Source organism: Nannospalax galili, unplaced genomic scaffold (genome assembly GCF_000622305.1).
Source record: "Nannospalax galili isolate Female #2095 unplaced genomic scaffold, S.galili_v1.0 scaffold370, whole genome shotgun sequence".
Classification (NCBI taxonomy): Eukaryota; Metazoa; Chordata; class Mammalia; order Rodentia; family Spalacidae; genus Nannospalax; species Nannospalax galili.
The window spans coordinates 4152794-4175930 of record NW_008329335.1 but is presented as its reverse complement, the minus strand read 5'-3'; the positions used below and the strand labels follow the sequence as shown (position 1 = coordinate 4175930).

The following is a 23137-nucleotide window of genomic DNA, read 5'->3' as shown; positions in this document are numbered from 1 at the left end:
TGGGAATAACTAACAGGAGGCATGGAGAACATGGCCAGGAATTTATTTTCCCAGATCAAATCACTTCACTGCATAAAATCAACCCTCTGTGTCCTAAGAGGGCCTCAGTTACAAAGTTCCCTCTAACTGGTGAATGGTTATTAGCCACTCAGGCCACTCAGGCCCTAAGGTGACTGTTTTAAAAGCATTATTGATATGAACCTGAGAGGTGTTTTTCCTGGAGTTCTTTCTCGCCATACTCGTTCTGGCTGCCTCCTGGATGATGATGGAAAATGAACGTACTGGCCAGCATTACTCCCTGGTTTTGTAATCCTCTGGAGGTTGCACAAAGGCTCTATGGAACTTTACCAACTGGTTAGAGCCACAGTCGGGAACAGTCTTAAAGAGATTAGGAGTATTACTGCAATATCCAAGAATTTCACATTAAGGAACTCCAGGATAGGCCAGATAAAGTCTCAAGGGGATACAACAAGGGTCCTAGTATTTGACACCTTCCACTATATCCTAAGAGTTCAGAAACCCAGTGCCTTCAAGTCACGGTTGAGAACTCTTATCTACAAGCACAGAAATAAACTGTATTTGCTCTGTGGGCTTTCTGTGCAGAGGATCCATGCTGTACAGGAAATCCTCAAGAATTCTTAGAACTCTGTCCTGCCAATACTTTACCTGCCTTGGAGATCAGCTTTACACATAGGGAACTTTCCTTTGCCTGGCACATCTTGCAAAAATTTTAGAAAGAAAAATCAAAAAATTCAAAATGAGATATATCTTTTATCAACTACACTAACTTCCCCAAGTAAACTTTTACAAGAAAGACTGGTTCAGAAGAGATAGTTATTTAAATCTTGCTTACCTTGCCCTTAGCTAAGAAAACTGAGATCTTTCCTAAAATCTTGTGTAGTGAGTCAAATACAAATTTACTGGCATTTTCCCTTTATTGGCCAAGATATAGATTGGAAAAGTACCTGTTCTTTCCTGTCCTGTCCTCTGATCCTTCACCTCTAGAACTGGAAGAAATAAGATTTTTGTGAAAATATAGGAAAATGTACACAGCATCTGTTCTAATAGAGGTCATAAGTTATGTGTAGCTTGGTTTTTCCACTACAATACAGGAAGAGTGGGCACTGAGGGATCCTGGGTAGGAAAGCAAGCAATCCTCAGTAGGCTTTGGAGGCTAGCTTTGGAAATGTACAAACTCATAGCATGAATTTGGGGGAGAGAGTGGCCCATATGCACAGCCAGCATCATGGAGGAGATCAAGCCTGTGTCAACTTTGTGAAGTATATATATTATGACCATCTGAGGTAAAACATCCTTGTTTAAATGAACTCTTTAATCATAGTGAAGAAAAAAATAATGAGAGAAAAAGATGTTGCTAGGTAATTTTGTCAATAATTCATCATAGTAGAAGAATTCTTGACATGGTTTGAAGATGAGGATCTAAGTCTGATGCATATATCCTATGGCCAAGTAGGTTAACTTCTGAATCTGTAAAGGGATCTTCATTTTGAAATGAAATACTGATATCTGTTCTCCCAGCTCACAGACTTCTTAAAAATTGCAAGTTCAGTCATGGGTAGAAAATTATAGTAATAAAAACCACCATTTCATGAGACTATATTAAAAGAAGGTATTTCTTTCTTAAAAAGCACCTGTAATCTATTTACTTTTTACCTACTTATTAGAAAAAGCCCTTGGAGTTACTATGCCCTGAGGCTTTGAGGCTGATTAGCTCAGTTGCTTCACCCAGTTAGAGTCCTGGGAACTCCTGCATTGTCCCACCCATCTCTACTCCTGCTTCTGCTTCCATTCTATTCAGCCACCGTGTGACTTTGCTTTATGTTTAGTACTGTGCCTTTATTTCCAAGACATATTTTTTTAAATGTTTATGGTGAGTACTACTCATGTTCTCTCAAAAACCGTGTTACTCAAAGAAATTGGGATAAAAAAATTTAAAAATTGTGTACTCAATACTAACTCTAGAAAACAGCTGTGAAACACAAGAGCATCTCAATGAATGAGTGTTGCAGATACTGCCTTACTCATATGTCTTATTCACATTTTTAACATTGAAAACTGAATCTGTATAATGTTTTTCTGTGTACTTTGACCCTGAATAAGTCACTCTCAAGCCACTGGTTCAAACGGTATACTTTCCTACATTTTCTACAGGCCTGCTAAGTGAAATACCAGGTAAGAGTCCATTGAAATGATAGCTTCTTGCATTCAAAAGTAGAGATTTCCACTCCATTGGTTACTGCATCTGTCTTTACTGAGCCAGAGATCTCAGCATTAAAAAAAAAAAGAAAAAAAAACCCACTGCTGATCAAGTCACCTCTCTGTGCTTCATGTGATCACTCAATGGTTAAAAGGGAATCATAAAAATAAAGTTAAGAAAAATCTTCTCTGGAGTAGCACACTAGTAAAAGTACTCTAGATTTAAGAAACCTTGGTAAACTGTTTTCTGAAGTGACTCTTGTAAGTGAATTTTTACTCATTATGCTTCCTAAAGGAAAAGCATGTCAGGCAGGTACCAGTCGAGTCTTTAAAACATTTATAAAGTGTCCCAGTGTGTTTTTAAAATATCATCTGGGAGTGCTTGTTAAAAACAGATTCCTAAGACTTGCATGTGGAAGTTTTAAACAGATGTAATATTTACATAATACTTCAATATAAATGACATTTCTTCATATAATTAATGTTTTATATGAGTCCTTGCCAGTGCCTAGCATTCTCAGCTTAGGTATTTGCAGCAAAATCAACAATAGCTTTGATATTTACTATAAAGAATCCTAAGGATAATTGTTTAGTTATACAGTTTGTGGTGACAAGAGTACTGAGTAGGAAAAGTTGTTGGACCCATGCTTCTTGTGTGAATTAGGCATCTGAGTAGGCAATCCCAGCACTCAGATACTGTAAGTAACATGTCATCCTGTGCCTCACTAAACCCAGTTACCTGATACATCAGAAGGACCATCAGTCCTGATGTCACCAAAGTCTGTTTTAAGGAATCGTTCATGTAAGGTGCTAGTTGAAGAGTTTCACCTACAACCTACCCTACTGAAACCACAGTTGAATTCTATGAAATGTGTTAAACCTATTTGCCAATAGTATATGAAATTTGGTCAGAGACTTGCTTTCATTTAAATATATCTCTTGGTAATTAATTAGATTGTGGGGGTAAAATCATTCATATAACTCCCGTGGTACCTCTACTGAGGCTACCAATACTAAAAAACATGCTTGATATTTGTTAGTCATTCAAGCTAACTAATATCATTTCACAAAAGTAATGGAAGAGTGAGAGACACATGTGCACTTTCATATCATCAAATTCAAAGCAGGTCATCTGTAAACTTAGCATTTAGAAATACAAGATTACAAAAGAACATATTCCACTGCAAATGTATTTTAGAAATCTAGTCTGGGTAAAAGGCCTTAGGAGTTAATAAAGGTAGTTGAGAAGCCAGCAGAACTTTTTTATAATTTCAAGATAATCTTGGATAAATACCCAACAGAGGCATATAAAAGATGTTACAAGATCACTGATAGCTGTCCTTCACCTTCCTTGATATTTACACTTGAAAACTTATCTCCTTTTATATTAACGTGGCATTTAGTTTGAGCTGTGGCAAGTAGATATCTGTTATGCAATTGTTTGAAGTTGTGGCCACATGCAATCACGTGAACTGCTCTGCTCTATGTAATCATCTATTTGCCTGAGAGTTAAAATCAAACTGTTTTCTTGAGGCTTAATTTAGTCACTTAAACTTGTGCCATATTTTTGGCTTATGAATATTGTACATATTATTTTCTTTTGATGTGAAAAATGTTTCTTAGTAATGTTATTTAGTGGAGGAGTACATTAATTCCTTAACTAGTTATAGTGGGTAAGATACAAATGACATCTTTCAGTTTTAAAGATAAAAATGAGGATGGCCCAGTTCACCTGCTCAAGGCAGACACTGATGCCATGCAAGGGATTCCTAATACCTCAAATGCTCACAAGTCCATATTTTCAGAAGGATTGGTTATTTTAGTAAACATGACAGTAACTAAATATATTTAAAATTTAAAATTTTCAAGAGCACTAAGTTACAAGATACTATGAATTCCTTGATGCAGTGGACTAAAGTAATTATCCATGTGGAGTTGAGTTGATTATTAGTTTAAAACATCCATAACCAGATTTGAAAATCACCCTCAAAAGTACTATGCTCCAAGACAGGAACAAAAGTTGAAATTATTTTCAAAAATCACAGTGATAGAAGATACAAGAATCATTGATTTAAAAAAAAATCATATGACAAAAATTCAAACCATAATTGAAGAGTTAAATTTTGACACATAAAAATTTGACACTTATAAGAACCAAAGTTCACACTCTCCTAGCAATGACTGACAGATGCAGTTGGTCACTTCATCCTCCCATTAATAGAAGTGTGAGGAGAAGTTTCTTTCTCTTTAGTCCAAATGTGTTCACGAGTTCACCTCAAGCAGAGCTCATTCACACGCTCACACATCATCGCTCCACACACCCCCAAGTTTAAATCAAACATCGACCCTACTGAGCAGCCCGCCTTTCTGAGTCTTTATGAAAATAAAATAGTTGAGGTTTAAAATGATCGTTCACTGAGCACCACTGTTTTCCAGAGGTTACAGTGGTGAAAAAAATGATCAAGGCCTTATCATCACAGAGATGATACTGTGGAGATGGTCACAGACATTAAGCCAGTAAACCGAGTGCAGGTTGAGGATTCTTTAGCAAAAGTTTGCATGAGAGCAACGGTGTTTCCAATTTCAGAGTTTTTCAAAGTTTTGGAAAATTTGCATAAATTTTGCCAGCTGAGCATGACTAATCTGAAAATCTGAAACCCAAAGTGCTCCAAAATCTGAAATTTTAAAGTAAATCTGCTAATTTCAGAGTCTGAGCAAAATAATTTCAGATGCAATGAACGCTATAAAAGAAATAAAGCAGAATGATATAACAGAGTCACTGGGAGAGGAGAGACTGGTAGACTGGAAGTCAGGAAGGTCACATCTGAGGAGGTGGCACTGAGCCCATGCAAAGCTCTGACACAAGATCCAAACAGCAAGACCACAAGAGCAAATGTCCTAAGATGGAGCCAAAAGAATAAAGCTGGCAACACATCTTCATAGTAATGAAGAAAAAGACCAATTTAGTGGCAATGATAGGTGTAAAATCCACATAAACCATTTAAATTGACTCATCATAATCTCTAGTTATCTCAACGTGGAAATTGCCTAATTAGTTTTACCATGTTCTGTGGCCCATTTCCTCAATCAAAATAAGATTTATCTTGCCATAACAACAAAAATATCATTTCTAGGGAGCTGGAGAGATGACTCAGCAGTTAAGAGTACTGGTGGCTCTTGCAGAGGACCCAGGTTTGGTTCTGTAACTCCGGATCCAGGGAATTCAATGCTGTCTTCTGACCTCTGTGGGCATTGCATGATATGAGTGCATTTACATACATACAGGCAGTACAAATAAAAACAATAAATAAAATATATTATTTTTGGAATGGCAAGAAATTTCAGAAACAATATGAGATTAATGCCAAATTTAATACCCCTTGAGTATCATTTTAGAAAAAATATATGTGATATAGTTTGGTTGTTGAACACCACAAAAAGTTCATGTACTAAATGTTTGCTCCCCAGGGTGTTACTATTGAGGGGTAGGGCAAACCATTAAGAGGTGTTAAGAGGTGTGGCCTTAGGAGACACCCTTAGGTCTTTGAGCGCCCACCATGGAAGGGGATTGTGGGACACCATTGGCTGTCTCTTCCTTTGCTTTCTAACTCTTAAGGTGAGCAGTTTGTTCACCACACACTCCATGCATAACATGACATGCTGTTTCATCAGGTCCAACACAATGGGGCCACTGTATCTTGGACTAGAACCTCCAGAATTGTAAACCAAAATAGTCTTTGTTTACTTTTTAAGTTACTTCTCCCAGTTACATTGTTATAGTAGCAGGTAGTGATCCAATACAATTTGAATTCCAATGAAGTCACACACCCTTGTGGATCTCTACACACTTTAGAATGGTTGCCTTCTGGACATGAGGCTTAATGAAACGTGCATTTTTCTTTCCAATGGCATTTGGCAAGTCATTACCTCAGCTAGGGGTCAAGCTCTTTATCCTGTTTATTCCTTCCATACCAGAGAATTATTTTTAATTACAATTTTAAATTTGAAACTCATCATTGTTTATTTAATTATAAAGTTTGTGGTTTGAGTTTAAAATGTTAAAGTAGGAATCAGAGAAAAATATTCATCTAAGGAGCTAAAAGAAAAAGGTAAAATAAGAAATACTAAAAAGCACCTAAATATCATTTAAAATCAGGTAGTATTTAAGAGCTGGTAAAACAGTAAGTGGTGTTGCTTTAAAAAACACTTTCAGATATTGAAAAATATTTCTATTTAGGTTAATTGGTGTAATTTAACTTCTAGGGGTTGCTATCAAAATTGAATTAAATCATTATATTAAAGGGCCAAACAGATTGGCATAATTAAATAAACAACTCTAACAGCTTATTAACTTACCTTAAAGCAAATATTCTATAAGCGTCTGATAAAGATGTTCCCGTGATATAATCAAAAAGACAACATATACCTGGTGTGGGTGTAACCATCAAATGCTGCTTATTCACTGCTGATAGAAATGCAAAGTCTTGCAACCACTATGGAAAGCAGTGTGGAGAATTCTTAAAAAACTAAAAACGAATCTACCATATGATACAATTATACCACTCCTTGCCACTTACACAAAGGACTCATCCTACTGTAGAGATACTTGTGCATCCATGTTTGCAGATCTTAGCACCAATCCCTTATTCATGAATCTATACCCTGATGTAACAGCAGGAGCCAGGAAAATGGAAAGGAAACATGGAGGTAAAGGCAGGGAAGGAGCCCAAAAGAGGGAGATAGTAGGAACAGAGTTTACAAAGGGGGAAATGGGAAAAACGTGGATATTCAGCTGAAAAAGGACAAGGAAGGACACACAAGGAACCCTGGGGGTAAAATGGAAGAAGGAACTCAAAAGAGGGGGTATAATAGCAAACATGTATTATCAAGGGGAAAACAAGAAAAATGGGGCACTTAAACTGGGGTGGGAGGAGGGAGGTCAGACAGGGAGAGAGAGGAGAGATAAATAAAGCTTAGCTGATGTAAAAAGCCAGAGGGAAATTCCAGGAAAAATACACATACAATATCTGAACATTAGTGCATGTGTATACCTGAAGGTTATATAACAAGGAACACAGTGCCAGACAGGAGAAATCTCTTTTCAAGCTGTTGGTCAAAATAGTCCTACAAAGTCCCAAAATAACACAGGGTATTGACATGACCTTTGTTTAGCTCCCAGAACTTGAAGGTAAGACTATTGTTGAAGAGAAGACATGTCAGACACAGGACTTGGAGCAATGGAGCAGGAACTGACCTGGACGCCTTCTTTCTAAAGACTAGCTCTCATAATTCTGGAGGATACTATGCAAGCTGCTAAGGGAGAAAATCAATAAATGGTCCAGCCCAGCTCTAAAGCCTAATAACCACAATGAATGGCACAGCAAACTATCTCTATTGGTGCAGTGGTGGCACTGTTATCTAGGGGATAATCCGGCAGCAATCTCATTGGATTTGGAGCCCTCTCAATAGAAGGAAACTCATGGATAACACTGTAAATATAGCCAAATATACATGGCTAGAGAGGTCATAGATCCTAGAGAAAACCCTATCTCTGTCATATCTCTAGACAAATGAAATTTCTTTTTGTAAATAAACAATTTATTGAGAATTTCATACATGCATATAAGGTGTTTTGATCAAATCCATGACCACTCCCTCCCTTCCAACTCTCCCCATATCTCTCCATCACTTTTTTCTGATAACTTCATGTACTCTTTCTTCTTCTTTGATTTATTTATTTTTTTATGGGGCTTTTGGCTACTCTAACATTCCCTCCTCTGAAGCAGTAACCCTAAAGTCTTCTAAGGATTAAATAAAAGCTCCCAATTTCTTTTGACATTTTTGGCCTTTGAAACGGAGTATGTTACTAACAGGCCCAAGGACATTTTGACTTTTAGCCAAGAAACTGGCTACTTTTCTTTGGGGTCTTTTCACCCTAACTGCCTAGCCAATTCCTACCTCTTATTCTTATCACACCATCCTCTGAAGAGGTTACCCAAATTTCCAACAGGGAATCGGGATGCAGACCACTCTGGCTTCTTCCATCCTGAACAGGGATGCAGGGTGAGGCAACTGGGGTACCCCTTCAGTGGGTCCATCTAAAAGACTACCAAATTGCATAACCATTATCTCTAGGGGGAAAAGAAAGCCCTTGAACTGTGAATAAGAGATGTGAAGGAGAAGTAAAGGCAAGAGTAATTAGCATTGCGAGCTCTAGACAGGGAACTAGAAAAAAGAAGAAATTTCTTACCATATGCTAAATATGGATCCTTATATTTACAGACAAATACGCTGTACACCACTAATCAAAGAAGCTTCTTTTTGCAACAGATGGAGGCTGTTGCAGAGTTCCACAACTGGTGAGACACAGAGAATATACATCTGAGAGCTGCCCAGCCCTAAGTGATACATCTACAGTGGCTTTTTCTACACCTAAGACTCATGGAACATAGTAGAACAGGGCCTAGAGAGACTACTAATACATCCCTCAACTCTTACCAGAAAAGCTTCCTCATACAACAGAGTGTGATGCACACAAAAGGCCACAACTGGCTAAGTTTTACAGAATAAGAGACGGCAGAATACATGTGCTTGGATAGACTACTATATTAAACCTCACTCAACAATGGCTCAGGAGCCACTGTGGAAGAGGGTAAAGAAAAGTTGTAAGAACGAGGGTTGGTGTATGAACATAAGGAAACAGAGACTTTCAGGCCACTGGAAACTTGTTCATATGAACTTGCAACAATGCTGACAGCATGCATAAGACCCATGCCAACTCAGTCAAAAACCCAGCATGGAGCATGGGAAATACAGCAAGCCCCAACCCTAACTAAGGAACTACTGGCAACCAGTTACTGCTGGGTGAGGGAGAGTAGATCTTCTTTAAGGGAGTGACTCTAAATAAACTGACTAGACTCCAGAGGATGAACTTGCACTGAGGGACACCTAGATAGAAATGCTTGACCGTATAGAACTCAACATATATGACAGAATACCTGAAATCTGGTGTGTGGGAGGGTACTATGGAGGATTGGGAGGAGGGAGGGGATACAAAGTTAACTAAGATGTGTTTTATGAAATGCACAAAAACTCAATTAAAATGCTGAAAATGGAAACTAATAGGAAAAATGTAAATACATATTAAGCAATTCTCTATAAAAAGTATACTTACATAATTCTGTAAGCAATTCTCTATAAAAAGTATACTTACATAATTCTGTATTGTTTTTCTAAAAATATGTTTTGTCCCATCATCCTAGCTGCTTCAGGATTAAGCTTCAGGAGCATATGGCTTCCTTCAGAAGAACAGTCTATCAGGAAAAACAAAATGTTTTTTTCCATATGTGCATATGCATTTGATAGGGTTAGGAAATAAGTTGTTTAGAAGAGCAGAGGTGGTGCAGCTTGAGCATCTTCTTATAATACAAAAGCAATTCAAAATTACAGCCTTGGAGAAATACCCTTGTCCATGGGTAAAAGTGCAAGAAATGCCAAATTAAACATACTGGAGTCAGTTCAGACATTAAAGTGAGAGAGGTAATTTGTGAACAGAAAAGAAGGCTAAAGGTAAGTGAGAGCAATGTTAGGGTTGAACCATAGGTGCTCATTAAATTTTACATCCTCTCTATGTAAATTTTCCTTGTGAGAATACTTGAGCACACCCTGGGTACATAATTAAAACAAAGGGTCACAAAAATAGTGGTCAAAGTAACTTTGTGCCTAAAAGTTTAAATGAATTACCATACCATATAATTGTTAAAACATTCCTGTAATGAATCAACATGTAGCAATATAAGAATGTTATTTTTTCCAGATATGTTGATTAATATGGTAGTTCAAATTTTTTAATTTAAAGAAATGAACTAAAAGATAACTAATTACAGTTAGCTAGGAAATTTGTGAATATAGTTAATGGAGACTGATAACGTTCTTGAAAATAAAAAGGGTGAATATCAAATTCTATCATCACAAAAACAACTATGGGTAATGTGATTACTAGATAGGTTTAATCATTTTGTAAAGTGCCTGCACCACAAAACACCATGTTATGCGTGATAAATGCATAGAGTGCTGTCCATCAATTTTAAAAATTAAAAGAAGAAAGATTCCCTTTCAAGCAAAATCTCTTTACGCCTGCTAATGTCATAGAAGGGGAACTTTGACCTCTTCCCATTCTAGATGTGCATGAGCCATTGTCCACTCTGCATATGAAGAAGAACACGGTCATCAGCCAAAGAGAAGCAACAGTCCGACCAGTAGGCCTAACTGAAAATGGCTTCTGCCCCAGCTTGTTTTAGGGGTTTCAGCAGCTCAGAGAGTTCCTCAATGAAAAAGAGCATGGCTCCCATTATTTTATTTTGGAAGCTTATTTTTCTGGTTTCATTTCCAAAGAATACACTGAGAAGCTTGAAAAGATGGGCCCAGCCAAATTTTGACACATCCTAGTCAGTTTCCTTTGCATTCCTCAAAAACCTGGTGCACAACTCAGCATCTGGACAGGTGTCTATTCTCACCTTGGTGCATACTTGGATTGGATTTAAGTGCTTTGTGAACCCAGAAAAACAATTAGGGATCACGAACCCCATGTCTTATCCAGGGTCGCATGTGGAGTGCTGTAGTGAAACACACAAATGAACTGCAGGCTGAAGTCTTGACTTCTTGCTAGTTGTAATCAATCCTTTCAACATTTCTCAACTACAAAATGATAATTCTTACTTTAAAGGATTTGTATGTGTGTGATAGTTAAATAAGACAGTATGAAAGTGCTTCATAAATTGCACAGAACTATAAAAAGTATTTTAATCTAGTAAGCATATTTGATATGCAAAAGAAATATTGGACCATATTCAACTTCGATGTTAATACAATCTTACCCATTTATTAATTCCAGTATTGCTCCAGAATTATGGACCTTCCTCTAACCTGATTGGCTATTTTTGTCCTCAAATTTACATAGAAGGAATGTCTTCATTGACAGTTTCTTTGGTAGCCATCTATAAGATGTATTTGTGTGTCTATAAAATGTACCATTATGAAGAATATGTTACAAATAATAACTGATTTTAAATTATCATCATCATACCAGTTCAGATCGATCTGTAAGCATGCAGATTCATCTCCATATTAAGTTACTGTTGCTAATATTATTTAAGTGTCCAGGAAAAGTATCATTGGAAATCTTAGGTGCACAAAGTATTTTTAACTTAGGAAATCCAATGAAATTCAGATGGCAATATTTAGTCATGTCTTCTACTAGCACAAGAGAACAAGATTAGTTTAATAACATTCATGATTTTGATATTTCACTTTTTCAATATAATAAAATAAAACAATTAGAGTTGACCTAACCCTTTTAGACGTTTTTACAATGCCATTTTATTTAGATGTACAAACTTCCTTATAAGCAGAGATGATGAAATAGTAGACTATTACAGGCAGAGAAGTTTCTATAAAAACCCAAGACATCACTTGTTACAGGCACAGGTGCAGTTAGTTATTCCAGATATCATTTCTGTTTTCAGGAAACAAAAAATAAACAGAAGATCATGGCAAGTGCAGACTGGGGATACAATGACAAAAATGGTAAGAGTACTTCTTTTCATAAAGGACAGAATAACAGTTTATTCCCTTTTCTAATAGAAGATACATTAAATATTTAACATAACTGTATGGCCCAGGTTAGTGGTTTGAGTCACTGTGAACAATTATAATATCCTCAAAAGAATTTTAAAAAAATAATTTATTGAGAATTTCATACATGCATATAAGGTGTTTTGATCAAATCCATGCCCACTCTCTCCCCTCCAACTCTTCTCATATCTCCCAATCACTTTTTTCCTGATAACTTCATGTACTTTTTCTTCTTTTTTTATGGGGCTTTTTGCTACTCTAATATTCCCTCCTCTGAAGAGGTAACCCTAAAATATTTTAAGGATTAGATAAGCGCTCCCAAATACTTTTGACATTTTTGGCCTTTGGAACAGAGTATGTTGCTAAGAAGCCCAAGGACATTGTGAATTTTAGCCAAGAAACTGGCTACTTTTCTTTGGGGTCATTTTACCCCAATTGCTTAGCCAATTCCTACCTCTTATCACACCATCCTCTGAAGAGGTTACCCAAATTTCCAACAGGGAATCGGGATGCAGATCGCTCTGGCTTCTTCCATCCTGAACAGGGATGCAGGGTGAGGCAATTGGGGTACCCCTTCAGTGGGTCTATCTAAAAGACTCCTAAATTGCATAAGTCTTATCTCTAGGGGGAAAAGAAAGTCCTTGACTGGTGAATAGGAGATGTGAAGGAGAAGTAAGGGCAAGAATAATTAGCATTACAAGTTCTAGACAGGGAACTAGAAAAAAGTCAGAACAGGGCAAATCTTCAAAAGAATTTTTTGATAGCTCGTCTTTGGGCATGAAGTTCTACAAAATGAGTTGGATATGTTCATACTAGAAATCTCTTGCTCACAGTAACATTTCTATCATCTAATTCTATAGACAATATGTGTAGGCCTATATTGTTGATGTTGACAAATATACTATTAAGTAATATGGTGTAGAAGAGACTTTTTTAGACTTTTAAAAAATTTATTGAGTATTTGTGCATTTCATATAATAGAGTTTAATCAAATTTAGATCCTCCCTCCCCCATACAAGTCCCTTCCCATAGTCCTCCCCTGGATTTCATGCATTCTGTCATATATGTTAAGTCCTATCCTGATGTCCCTCGATGCAAGTTCATCCACTGGAGTCTAGTCAGCCGATCTAGAGTCCCTCTCTTAAAGAAGATCTCCTCTCCCTCACCCAACAGTAATCAGTTGCCAATAGTTCAGCTAGGGTTGGGGCTGCTGCCTATTTGCCTCATTCTATGCTGGGTTTTTGGAAAAGAGACATATTTTTAAAAAATAAGATTCCATTAAGTTAAAAAAGAGTGCATTTAAGATATCTGAATAAACCATAATCTAAAAAACAAGGTAGTTGAAGTCCTGACACTTAGAATCAAGCTTTCTGTAAAGTTTTGGTTATATGGAAATGTTTGTTTTCATAGGTCCTGATCAATGGGGCAAGCTGTATCCTATTGCCAATGGAAACAACCAGTCTCCTATTGATATTAAATCCAGTGACGCCAAGCATGACACCTCCCTGAAACCTATCAGTGTCTCCTACAATCCTTCAACTGCCAAAGAAATTGTTAACGTGGGACATTCCTTCCATGTAGTTTTTGATGACAGTAGTAACCAATCTGGTAAGCCCAAAGATATTTGTTTCCTTAGAATCTACCAGGTAAATTTAAACAATCGGACCTCAGAAACAACAGCATCCTAGGTATTTTGCACGTGTAGAATTGCCATATATAGGAGGCATTGTGGTGCCTCCTGGAAAATTGTTTGCAGAACTCCCAGCTCTGCCTTCTCTCAGTCCTTCTTCTTAATGTACTACGTTACCTCTTCTGGCCATTCCAGGATCTTTATCTACATTATCTTTGAATAAGCAGCATGTCTCCAAAATGGTCTAGGGACCAAATCATTATAGACATGAAACCAAAAGGGCAAATTATTCTAATTGGGATGAGAGTCAAGGGGATGAGTGAGCTCCCCTCACATCCCAGAATCTGGCCTGTTGCCTGTCACATGTCAGTTTTTCATTAGTGTTTGTTGGGTAAGCTGTTAAATGACAATTCTGTAAGAGTTCTGCTGATATAAAATGCCAGGCTTGTTTTAGTATTTTTCCATGAGATTCTAAACCTAAATGTTAGGTACCTCAGGGATATGGCCATTGTTAACACTAGATTTAGGTCTAGTGTTGTGATTGCCTAAGTAATCATGTGATTGGACAGACACCGCGGGCTGGATGGTCATTCAGAGCAAGCATTTTTAAAGTGGCCTTGCCAAATGTCTCTTGGTCTATGGCCAGAGGTTCTCAACAAATTTTTCAATATACACTGTTTTGTCTACATTAAGTATAGAAATGTGATGAATAATTTGTTAACCAAAAGAACCTATCAACTCTGATATATACTATCCATGTAATTTTTGTTGGATGAATGAATGAACTTGCAAATTAAAGGGAATTCAAGGAAAGTCCTGAAATCGTACAACTCATTCACTTTGGAATATGTCATTTTGATGATAGAAATGGGTAACTTTGTAGTTCCTGTGCTGGAAACTGTATATACATTAGAACTGCATTGCAGAGGCACTATGCACACAAATGTCATCACCATGCATGTGGAGTGGGGAACCAATGAAAACAAAATGTTTTGAGAAATGTTGGTGTTTGTTTCCATTTCACTCAATACAAAGTGGCCTTAATTTATCTAAGATGCACTAGCGATCACCTGTCTGACAATAACTCCCTTTCTTTCTAGTGCTGAAAGGTGGCTCTCTTTCTGATGGCTATCGGCTCATCCAGTTCCATTTTCACTGGGGCGACTTGAATGACCATGGCTCTGAGCACACAGTAGATGGAGTCAAATATTCTGCAGAGGTAAGGTGATGTATTAATGAGAAATAGCTCATGAGTATGCCTCAGAAACAGACTGGAGAAGCCATTCATAATGCCTCAAAGGGGAGTGCACCCTGGTCTCTATCAGGATTCCCAGATTCCAGTAAAGCCTAACACAGAAACACCATGTTTGGCCACAGAGGGAATATTTCCTGGGGAAAGAGACAACAGAATTTGGGGGACCGAAAGAGCACCAAAAACTTTGATATCTTGCTAACTTCAAGGATGGTTCTACTTGCCTTTAAATCTTGGACCTAAAAAGGGCATTGCACATTCTTTTTTTTACTTAAATTTCAAGTTTGGACACAGCAGTAGCCTGGGTGTGTCCAGGCAGAAACACTGAAGTAACACAGTAGAAAAAGCTGGACTTCAGTCTTAGCAATGGCTGCCAGGTAGAGCCCACACCTAGACAAGGTTCTGAAGTTTCCTGGCTCCAGGTCCCCTGCCACCTCTTGACCTTCCCCCATAAAAAGATATGATCTGTTTGTAGATATTATACTTATATTCCCATTGAAATACTGTGCACATATGCATAAAATTTAATAGAGAGTTTAGGAGATAGAAGAAAACCTTCACTCTCTATTTGTATGGATATGTTGCATGTATATTACCATAGAGATAAGCTGACTTTTTTATTTTACTTTGGTAAAATGAATTTTATGATGCATATAGTTTTAAAATTTACTTTTTTCCATTTACCAGTTTATCATGATCACTTTCCAAGTCAGATGATTTGATTTCACTTCATTTTTAAATAACTGTGTACATTTCAATTGCATGATCATATCAGAATTTATTCAACTGACCGACCTCTTTTGTGGATAATTATAATGTCTACTTATTTTTATCCCACTATGAGTTTTGTTGGCATTTTCCTTTTATCAAAACAGCACTTATATTAATACATTATATTTATATCTTAAATACCAATGATAGCAACTATAAAAGAAATTTTTCTCAAAAGGGATTTCTAGGTTATAAAACATGTACATTTTATTGTAGAATTAGATGCTTAAGGTCTGTATAATTTTATGCTATTTTATAAAGCTTAGATACTTTTCAGTACTGCAGAAATCTATTAAAACTCATTCTCAATTTCTCCCTGTAAAATTTAATGTGGACTAAAATGAAATGGATTCCTAAGTATTGTATTATGTTTGGGGAAGGATACTTATTAGTATCCAAGAAACCTAAATCAGTGATTTTATTTACTGAACTGAATTGAGAGAATTAAAATACTCTAAGCTAGTGTTAAGAAACATTTAGCCACAAAGTGCTACATGCAACTCAATACCCAGCTCAATAAACCTGTGTGGGATAGTTTAGACATACTAGGTTCAAGGGGCAATATGCCAGGCCAGTGGGGACAAATGCAAGCTCCTCCTTTGATTTCCACCTGTGAATCAAAGCTGAGTCGTTTCCCAGCTGTATGACTTTGGGTAGATCACTCTGTGTCCTAATCTTCTCATCTATAAAATTAGGCATTATAGTATTCATGTCTTTCTCATACACTTATGAGAAATGAGTAATGAGTAAACACACACAAGGCACACTTAGGCCATAGCCTTTCACACTATAAATACTCAGTAATATTACTTACAGAGGACACAAGCAAGCCCTTCCCAGTTAAGAGCGCATGTGCATACACGACTGAGATTAAGTAAATATAGTACTAAATGTCAGTGTGAGTACTTACAAAGCACCCTCAGAATGCAGGTGTAAGAATTACCAGTGAGTAGAGATAAAATCTAAACTAGCATGGGCAGAGGGAAAGACAGTGAGATAACACTTCAATTAGGACTAAGAAGTAATCTCTCTCAGAAAGAATGTTCTAATCATTTTTTTTCATTTATCAAATATTTATCGAGTGCTTACAATGTGCTAGATTCTTGTTTTGAAAGTAACCAAGTCAGAATTCAGTTACATTTCCCCCTACATTTGGTAGGGGAAAGAAAAAAAATTTAAAGAAAGGGTGGGAGGGAGGAAAGAGAAGGTGAGGGAAGGGAAAGAAGACACTAGATAAATGGCACTGAAATAATGGATTTGATTTATGGTGGTCACTTTATATTGGCTAATCAATTTCCTTAAAGAGTGGTATTTGCATTCAGTCTTCTGATTCTAGAGGAAAGGGAAGGAAATTCCAGAAAGTCAGCTGATACAAAACTCCCAAGCTGTGAACAAATGAGGAAGTGTAGTCTGTTGACATGGATGCGATCGCTGTGGAAAGCATAAGGTTGATGGTAACTGTGGTACTTTTTGATTGAGCAAGTAAGTGGATAGTGTTAAAGGAGAAAATGAAACAGGTATGGAGGAGGAATCATGGGCTCTTCTTCAGCCATATGAAGCCTAAGATATCTATTAGTCATCAATGTGGAGATACCAAGACAGTATCAAGATCATCAAAAGGCATACGTGAACACACAAGCCTAAAATTATACCAAGAGTTTAGACTGCAGATGCTGACTGAGAGGAGTCTGGAAAATACCATGGTGGGCCAGAGGACCTGTCCTCAGCCAAGGCTCCCAGCAGCTGAGAAGCCTCTTCTTATAAAGTCACCTCATATGAGAGAAAGTGACTTCACCTTTTGTCCTAAAGTTAGTCATATTTCCTGTATATTTTCATATAAAAGAGAGAGAGTTCTTAAAGCAGTAAAATTGAATAGTCACCAACATTGTAGGAAAAGCTTTTCTCATGGTTCCAAGTGTAGTCCGCTCGCACTATTCAATACACACTTGCCAAGAGTGTCCTGCCCACAAGATGAGGACTCATATGAATTTTGTCTATGCTATGCTACATCTTCATTAATGACAGATTAACATGTAATTTACCTTCTGTCTTTGCCCTTACTTAAATGTTAATGGTGAATTAACTGTGTCATTATTTTTAGCTTCATATAGTTCACTGGAATTCTGCAAAATACTCCAGTGCTGCTGAAGCCATCTCAAAGGCTGATGGTATAGCAATTGTTGGTGTTTTGATGAAGGTGAGTCACAAGTAGCTACACAGTTCCATCACTTGATTTTTTTATATGGTAGATGTTGATGAAACTTGTGATCATTTAAATTTATATTATCATTGAAAAGATTCTCTGTAGAAAGTCATCATTAAATTGGGTAAGACTGAGTGGACTGACTTTGGAATTATAGTAATTGGACTTGATCTTTATTAAAAACTCCGATTACAACAACAACAAAGTGTACTAACTCTAACTCAGAACAGATCCGAAAAAACAAAGGTATGGCTTTTCTGTCATAGTTTTGCTAAACATTTAGATTTTGTATATCTTTGACCATCTTGTTCATAATTAAATTTAAGCCTAGTTTTCTGTTTACTTTATCTGTGGTTATATCTGATAAACAGTTTGCAGTATGCACAATCCCATAAGGACATGCACCTCAGAAAATTTTCTCTTAAAGAAGAAAGAAATCCCATATCTCTTTTCAGTTATTGATGTTAATTACAAAATAAAAATGAAAATTTGACTAAACGACATTCTATTGATAACTACCTTTCTCACACCTTATTTCATTTTTTAAAAATTCTCCAGCTTGGTCAAGCCAACCCAAACCTGCAGAAAGTACTTGATGCCCTAAACTCAGTTAAAACCAAGGTAAATGAACTCTGCCTAAGAAACTGATACAGAGGTTTGCTCCTTTGTTTTTTTGCCAGTTGTTGATTTCAGGTCTGTGTAAAAGCAGGTTATATAACCATTCTGATCTGTTTAAAAAGCTGATTGTGCTCAAGTTTCATGAAGAAAAACATCTTGATTTCTTTAGCAACACAAAAGTTTAGGTGTGAAGAGCCCTATTTGACAACTGTGATTCCCTAATAAACTCAAAACATTTAATGAATTTTCTGAAATGCCAAAACTTAGTATCATTGTTTTAACAACAGCTGGATCATAAATTAAAGAGATTTGTCATTTCATTTCACAGTGTGGAATGCTATCATATTTTTATGTAAAATTTGTTTTGTACTGAGCTCAATCATGAAACAATGAATACTAGAAAAGTCAATTTAACTCAGATAAAATTGCTAAATAACATACAAGATAATATTATATGTATAAAAATAAAGATACGTGGCATATATTGATATATTTTATACCATGATATAATATTTTATACTATTAGATGTATATAAAAATAGATTCATGGCATACATTGATATCAATATTTTATACCATTATATACTGTTTTGTTCACAGGGTAAACGAGCCCCATTCACAAATTTTGACCCGTCTGTTCTCCTTCCTTCATCCCTGGATTACTGGACCTATTTTGGCTCTCTGACTCACCCTCCTCTTCATGAAAGTGTAACCTGGTTCATCTGCAAGGAGAGCATTAGTATCAGCGCAGAGCAGGTAATGTGTCAAAGGGAAAGAGTGGGACAGGCAGGAAAGTCACTCCAGTTGGCAACATAGTATCTCAATTAGGCTTTTGATGACTATATTTTTACCTACAAATGAAAAAGATACATTTTAGTGTAGGATTTCTGAATAAGAAAAAATAACATTATAATACTGTTTTATTATATGCAGAGAATAAATGCATGAGATTCAGAATTCCCACTGTTCTTCTCTACAAGAAAAAGCCTAAACTTGTTAGATTATTTTCTTAAGATTTCCAAAAGAGAGGGTAAATTTGCAATGGGAGTTCTATCCAGCTCTGGAGAACTGTGGTTCGCAGGTGGCATAACTAACAGTTGGCAACATATTTCTATTTGTTCTTACAAATTTAAGTTTCTAAATATCCCACAAAGTACCTTCCTGATTATTATTTCTAATGCTCCTGGTGGTGGGGGTGATTGATAGAATGGCTACTTTCATGAGGTGTCTTGTGTGTTTGTTTTGTCAGCCTGTTCTCACAGCATTGTGACCTGTCGCTAACCAACGTTTGTTAAGCAGAGCCATGCTCCAAGCACTACTACAGGCCCTTTGGGTGGATCAGGCCACTTAACCTTGACAGCAGCCCCATGAAAGAGGCCTAATACTGAAAGAGAGGCACTGAGCTGAGGCATCACTTGCCCAATATCCTTAGCTTACAAAAAGAAAGCTGTAGTTCTAATGGAGTCAACCACACTCATTTAGGCAAAATACCTGGTGCAAAGATCTGGGAAAAAGTCAAGCCTCCTCCCTTCCCACTCAGAAAAATGCCACAATCTTCAACTGTTTTCTAAGGAACAGTGCATTAATTACACTGGAAACGAAGTGCTTATGATTTTTAAGTTTTTCATTCTTTAAATATTTATCTATACAGCTGGCACAGCTCCGCAGTCTTCTGTCAAGTCCAGAGGGAGAGAGCCCTGTTCCGGTTCTGCACAACCACAGGCCACCCCAGCCCCTGAAGGGCAGAACAGTGAAAGCCTCTTTTTGAGACCCAGCAAGGAGCAAGTCCTCCCTCAGGAACCCAGCCATACAGCTGACATCACCCCCAAAAGCCATCAGTTTTAAGAAACAAATTTATTTCTGTACTAGCAAGATAACATACCTGCAAATTTTAATCTATAGAACAAAAAACCATTTATTTTAATTCTGATGCTTCAAAAATCATCCATAAGCTTGCCAGTAGTAATCTTTAAACATGCTTTTCTGCTTAAATTTACTTTTCTATTTGGAATGTGTCATAATCAGTTAAGTGATTTGTTTTTCTTCCTGCTCTCTCCATTGTAATTGAATCAATAAAGTGGCTTCTTCACTTTCTTCTTGACTGTTGTGCATTTTATTAAACCATTAGGTTTCTCCTCCATTCACATTCAGAAATCTTTTTTTAATATGTTATTATTTTTATTTTATGTGTGTGAGTATATTGCCTGCATGTGTGTAAGTGCACCCGTGTCGTGCAATGCCTGCAGACATCAGAAGAGGGCGTCAGATTCTCAAGAACTGGAGTTATGGACCGTGGTTAGCTGCCATGTTCGATGTTGGGAATCAAACCCAGGTCCTCTCCAAGAGCAGCCAGTCTTAACCTCTGAGCCATCTCTCCAGCCCCCACATTCAGAAATCTTAAATGTCTTACTTATTTTGTCTCAAATAGAAGCTAAGAGCATCCTGAAATGAAATGTTGAGAGATAATTGACAAATATGTAGCTTAAGATGGCATCTGGATTTATTATTATGCTAGAATAGCACTGCCTCCATGTACATGCTCTGTGATTGTACAAAAGATACATTTTACCATAGGAAGATAGTGCTTCTGGATATTGTTTCCACTTCTTTGTATACTAGAAAGGCCATTGCTTTTCCACAATTATTATAACTGAGGAGTTTGAGTGGAGATTTTGTACTTTAAAACTGGAAGAGGCTGGGGTGATAGGTGAGACAGTAAAGTGATTGCCATGTAAGTACAAAGACCTGCACTGATTCCCCAGAACTCACTTAAAAACAGTATGGTTTCCTGCATGGTGGCACACTTGTTATCCAAGGATTGGGGAGGTGGAGACAAGTGGATCTCAGGGACCTACGGGCCAACCCAGCCTGCGTGTCTAGATGCAGGCCATTGAGAGACTCTGTCTCCAAAAAAAGGTGGATGGTGCATGTGAAAAGAGGTCTGAGGTTGACCTCTGGCAACACACACACACACACACACACACACACACACACACACACATGCACGCATGCACGCACACGCACACACATGAACATGCTATATACAAGCACACATATACAAAAAAGGAGATAAATTATTAGTAAATGGTTTGAGGCCAAGGGGTCACTTGGTCTTAGAACCATATAGAAACATCATGCAATTTTTCACTCAGTCCTTTCTGAGGCCAGATCTGCATCCAGAACTCTACAAATCCTGTTCAGTCTCGAGATTTTCTTTAGTTATCTCATCTGAAAATGGTAACAGAGACAAGCTCATTCTAATGTCCTTCTCAGTGAATGTCAAAGAATCATTCAAAATCTCCCAATAATGATAACATTGGAAAGAGGAAGCAGACTCTGAGGAAGCTCTGCTACAAGCTTTGTGTTTCTTCACTACCTAATCACCTGAGATTCACTTTAAAAAATTTGACTTGAGGCTTCACACTGACACAAATTCTCTTTATTAAATGGAATAGACACAAGAAATATTTTAGCTCTGTTTCCATAAACACTTTATAAATACAAAATTCTTTGCACAGGTAACCTGTGACTATTACTCTACATTGTTTAATTGCCTGTGGGCACCTCATGGCAAGGAAGCAAGGAGAAGCCGCAGTAGCTGAGGGTCCTTCTCAGACAACTGGCAGGAAAACTGAGACCTGAGCCACATAGCCACAAGGAAATGAATCCTATCAGAAATAGTGCATTTGGAAAAAGAACTCAAAGTTCATTCGAGGAGTATTCTACATTTGCCAAACACTCAGGAAGCTGGAAAAGATGCACCTGTCCTGTGATCCTCAGTTTATATGCACCATAACTATTGCATTATGTGTGCACATGTTCATCTGTGTGTTCACTGCATGTGTGTGCTCAGGTACACATGGAGGCCAGAGGCCAATGTCAGGTGTCTCCCTCAGTTGTTCTCTACCTTGCTTTTTGAGATAGGGGCTCTTACTGAACCCAGAACTCAGTGATTTGGCCAGACTAGCTATCCAGTGAGTTCCAGGGATCCTTCTATCTCTACCTCCCCAGTACTGGGGTTAACAGACACAAGGTGCTGCCATGCCTAGCTTTTATGTGAGTTCTGGGGATCTAAATTCAGGTCTTCATGCTTCATGCCAAAGAGAAAACAATGTGAATTTAATTTGAGAAATACATGTTCAAACAATGCTCAGGACATATAATATTTTTAAAGATTTTCTGGAAAATAGGTAATCTCATAGGAAGGGCCAAATAAATACTTGACTCAAAGACCTGTGTTTCATTTTAAGGTTAAAATGGATTCCAGAATTTATATGCATGTCTGTGGGTTATAAAATGTTCAGGGCAGTAGATATATGAGGGTAATCAACCTGCCTCTCTAAGCTAATTGCCCCTTCTTTTTAAAAAAAAATTTATTGAGAATTTCATACATGCATATAATGTGTTTTGATCAAATCCATATCCACTCCCTCCCCTCCAACTCTTCCCATATCTCCCCATCACTTTTTCCTGAACAACTTCATGTACTCTTTTTATTTTTATGGGGCTTTTTGCTACTCTAACATTCTCCCCTCTGAAAAGGTAACCCTAAAATCTTTTAGGGATTAGATAAGAGCTCCCAAATACTTTAGAAAGTTTTGGCCTTTGGAACATAATATGTTGCCAAAAGGCCCAAGGATATTTTGATTTTTGGCCAAGAAATTGGCTACTTTTCTTTAGGGCCTTTTTACCCTAACTGCCTAGCCAATTCCTACCTCCTATTTCTATCACACCATCCCCTGAAGAGGTTACCCAAATAACCGATAAGGAATCAGGACACAGTCCTCTCTGGCTTCTTCCATGTTGAACAGGA

The 23137-nt window shown here is 37.3% G+C and overlaps 1 protein-coding gene across 1 annotated transcript in view; it reads left to right on the top strand.

Annotated features, from left to right (window-relative positions):
- Positions 1-20418, top strand: part of Ca1 (carbonic anhydrase 1) — a 41522-nt gene extending 21104 nt beyond the window's left edge. Inside the window, exons 2-8 of the mRNA XM_008836902.3 lie at positions 11742-11802; positions 13261-13458; positions 14581-14699; positions 17605-17700; positions 18265-18327; positions 18925-19080; positions 19976-20418. Coding sequence (XP_008835124.1) covers positions 11766-11802; positions 13261-13458; positions 14581-14699; positions 17605-17700; positions 18265-18327; positions 18925-19080; positions 19976-20092 — 786 coding nt within the window. The 5' untranslated portion in view covers positions 11742-11765 and the 3' untranslated portion in view covers positions 20093-20418. The remainder of the gene's footprint in view (positions 1-11741; positions 11803-13260; positions 13459-14580; positions 14700-17604; positions 17701-18264; positions 18328-18924; positions 19081-19975) is intronic.
- Positions 20419-23137: the final 2719 nt, after the last annotated feature.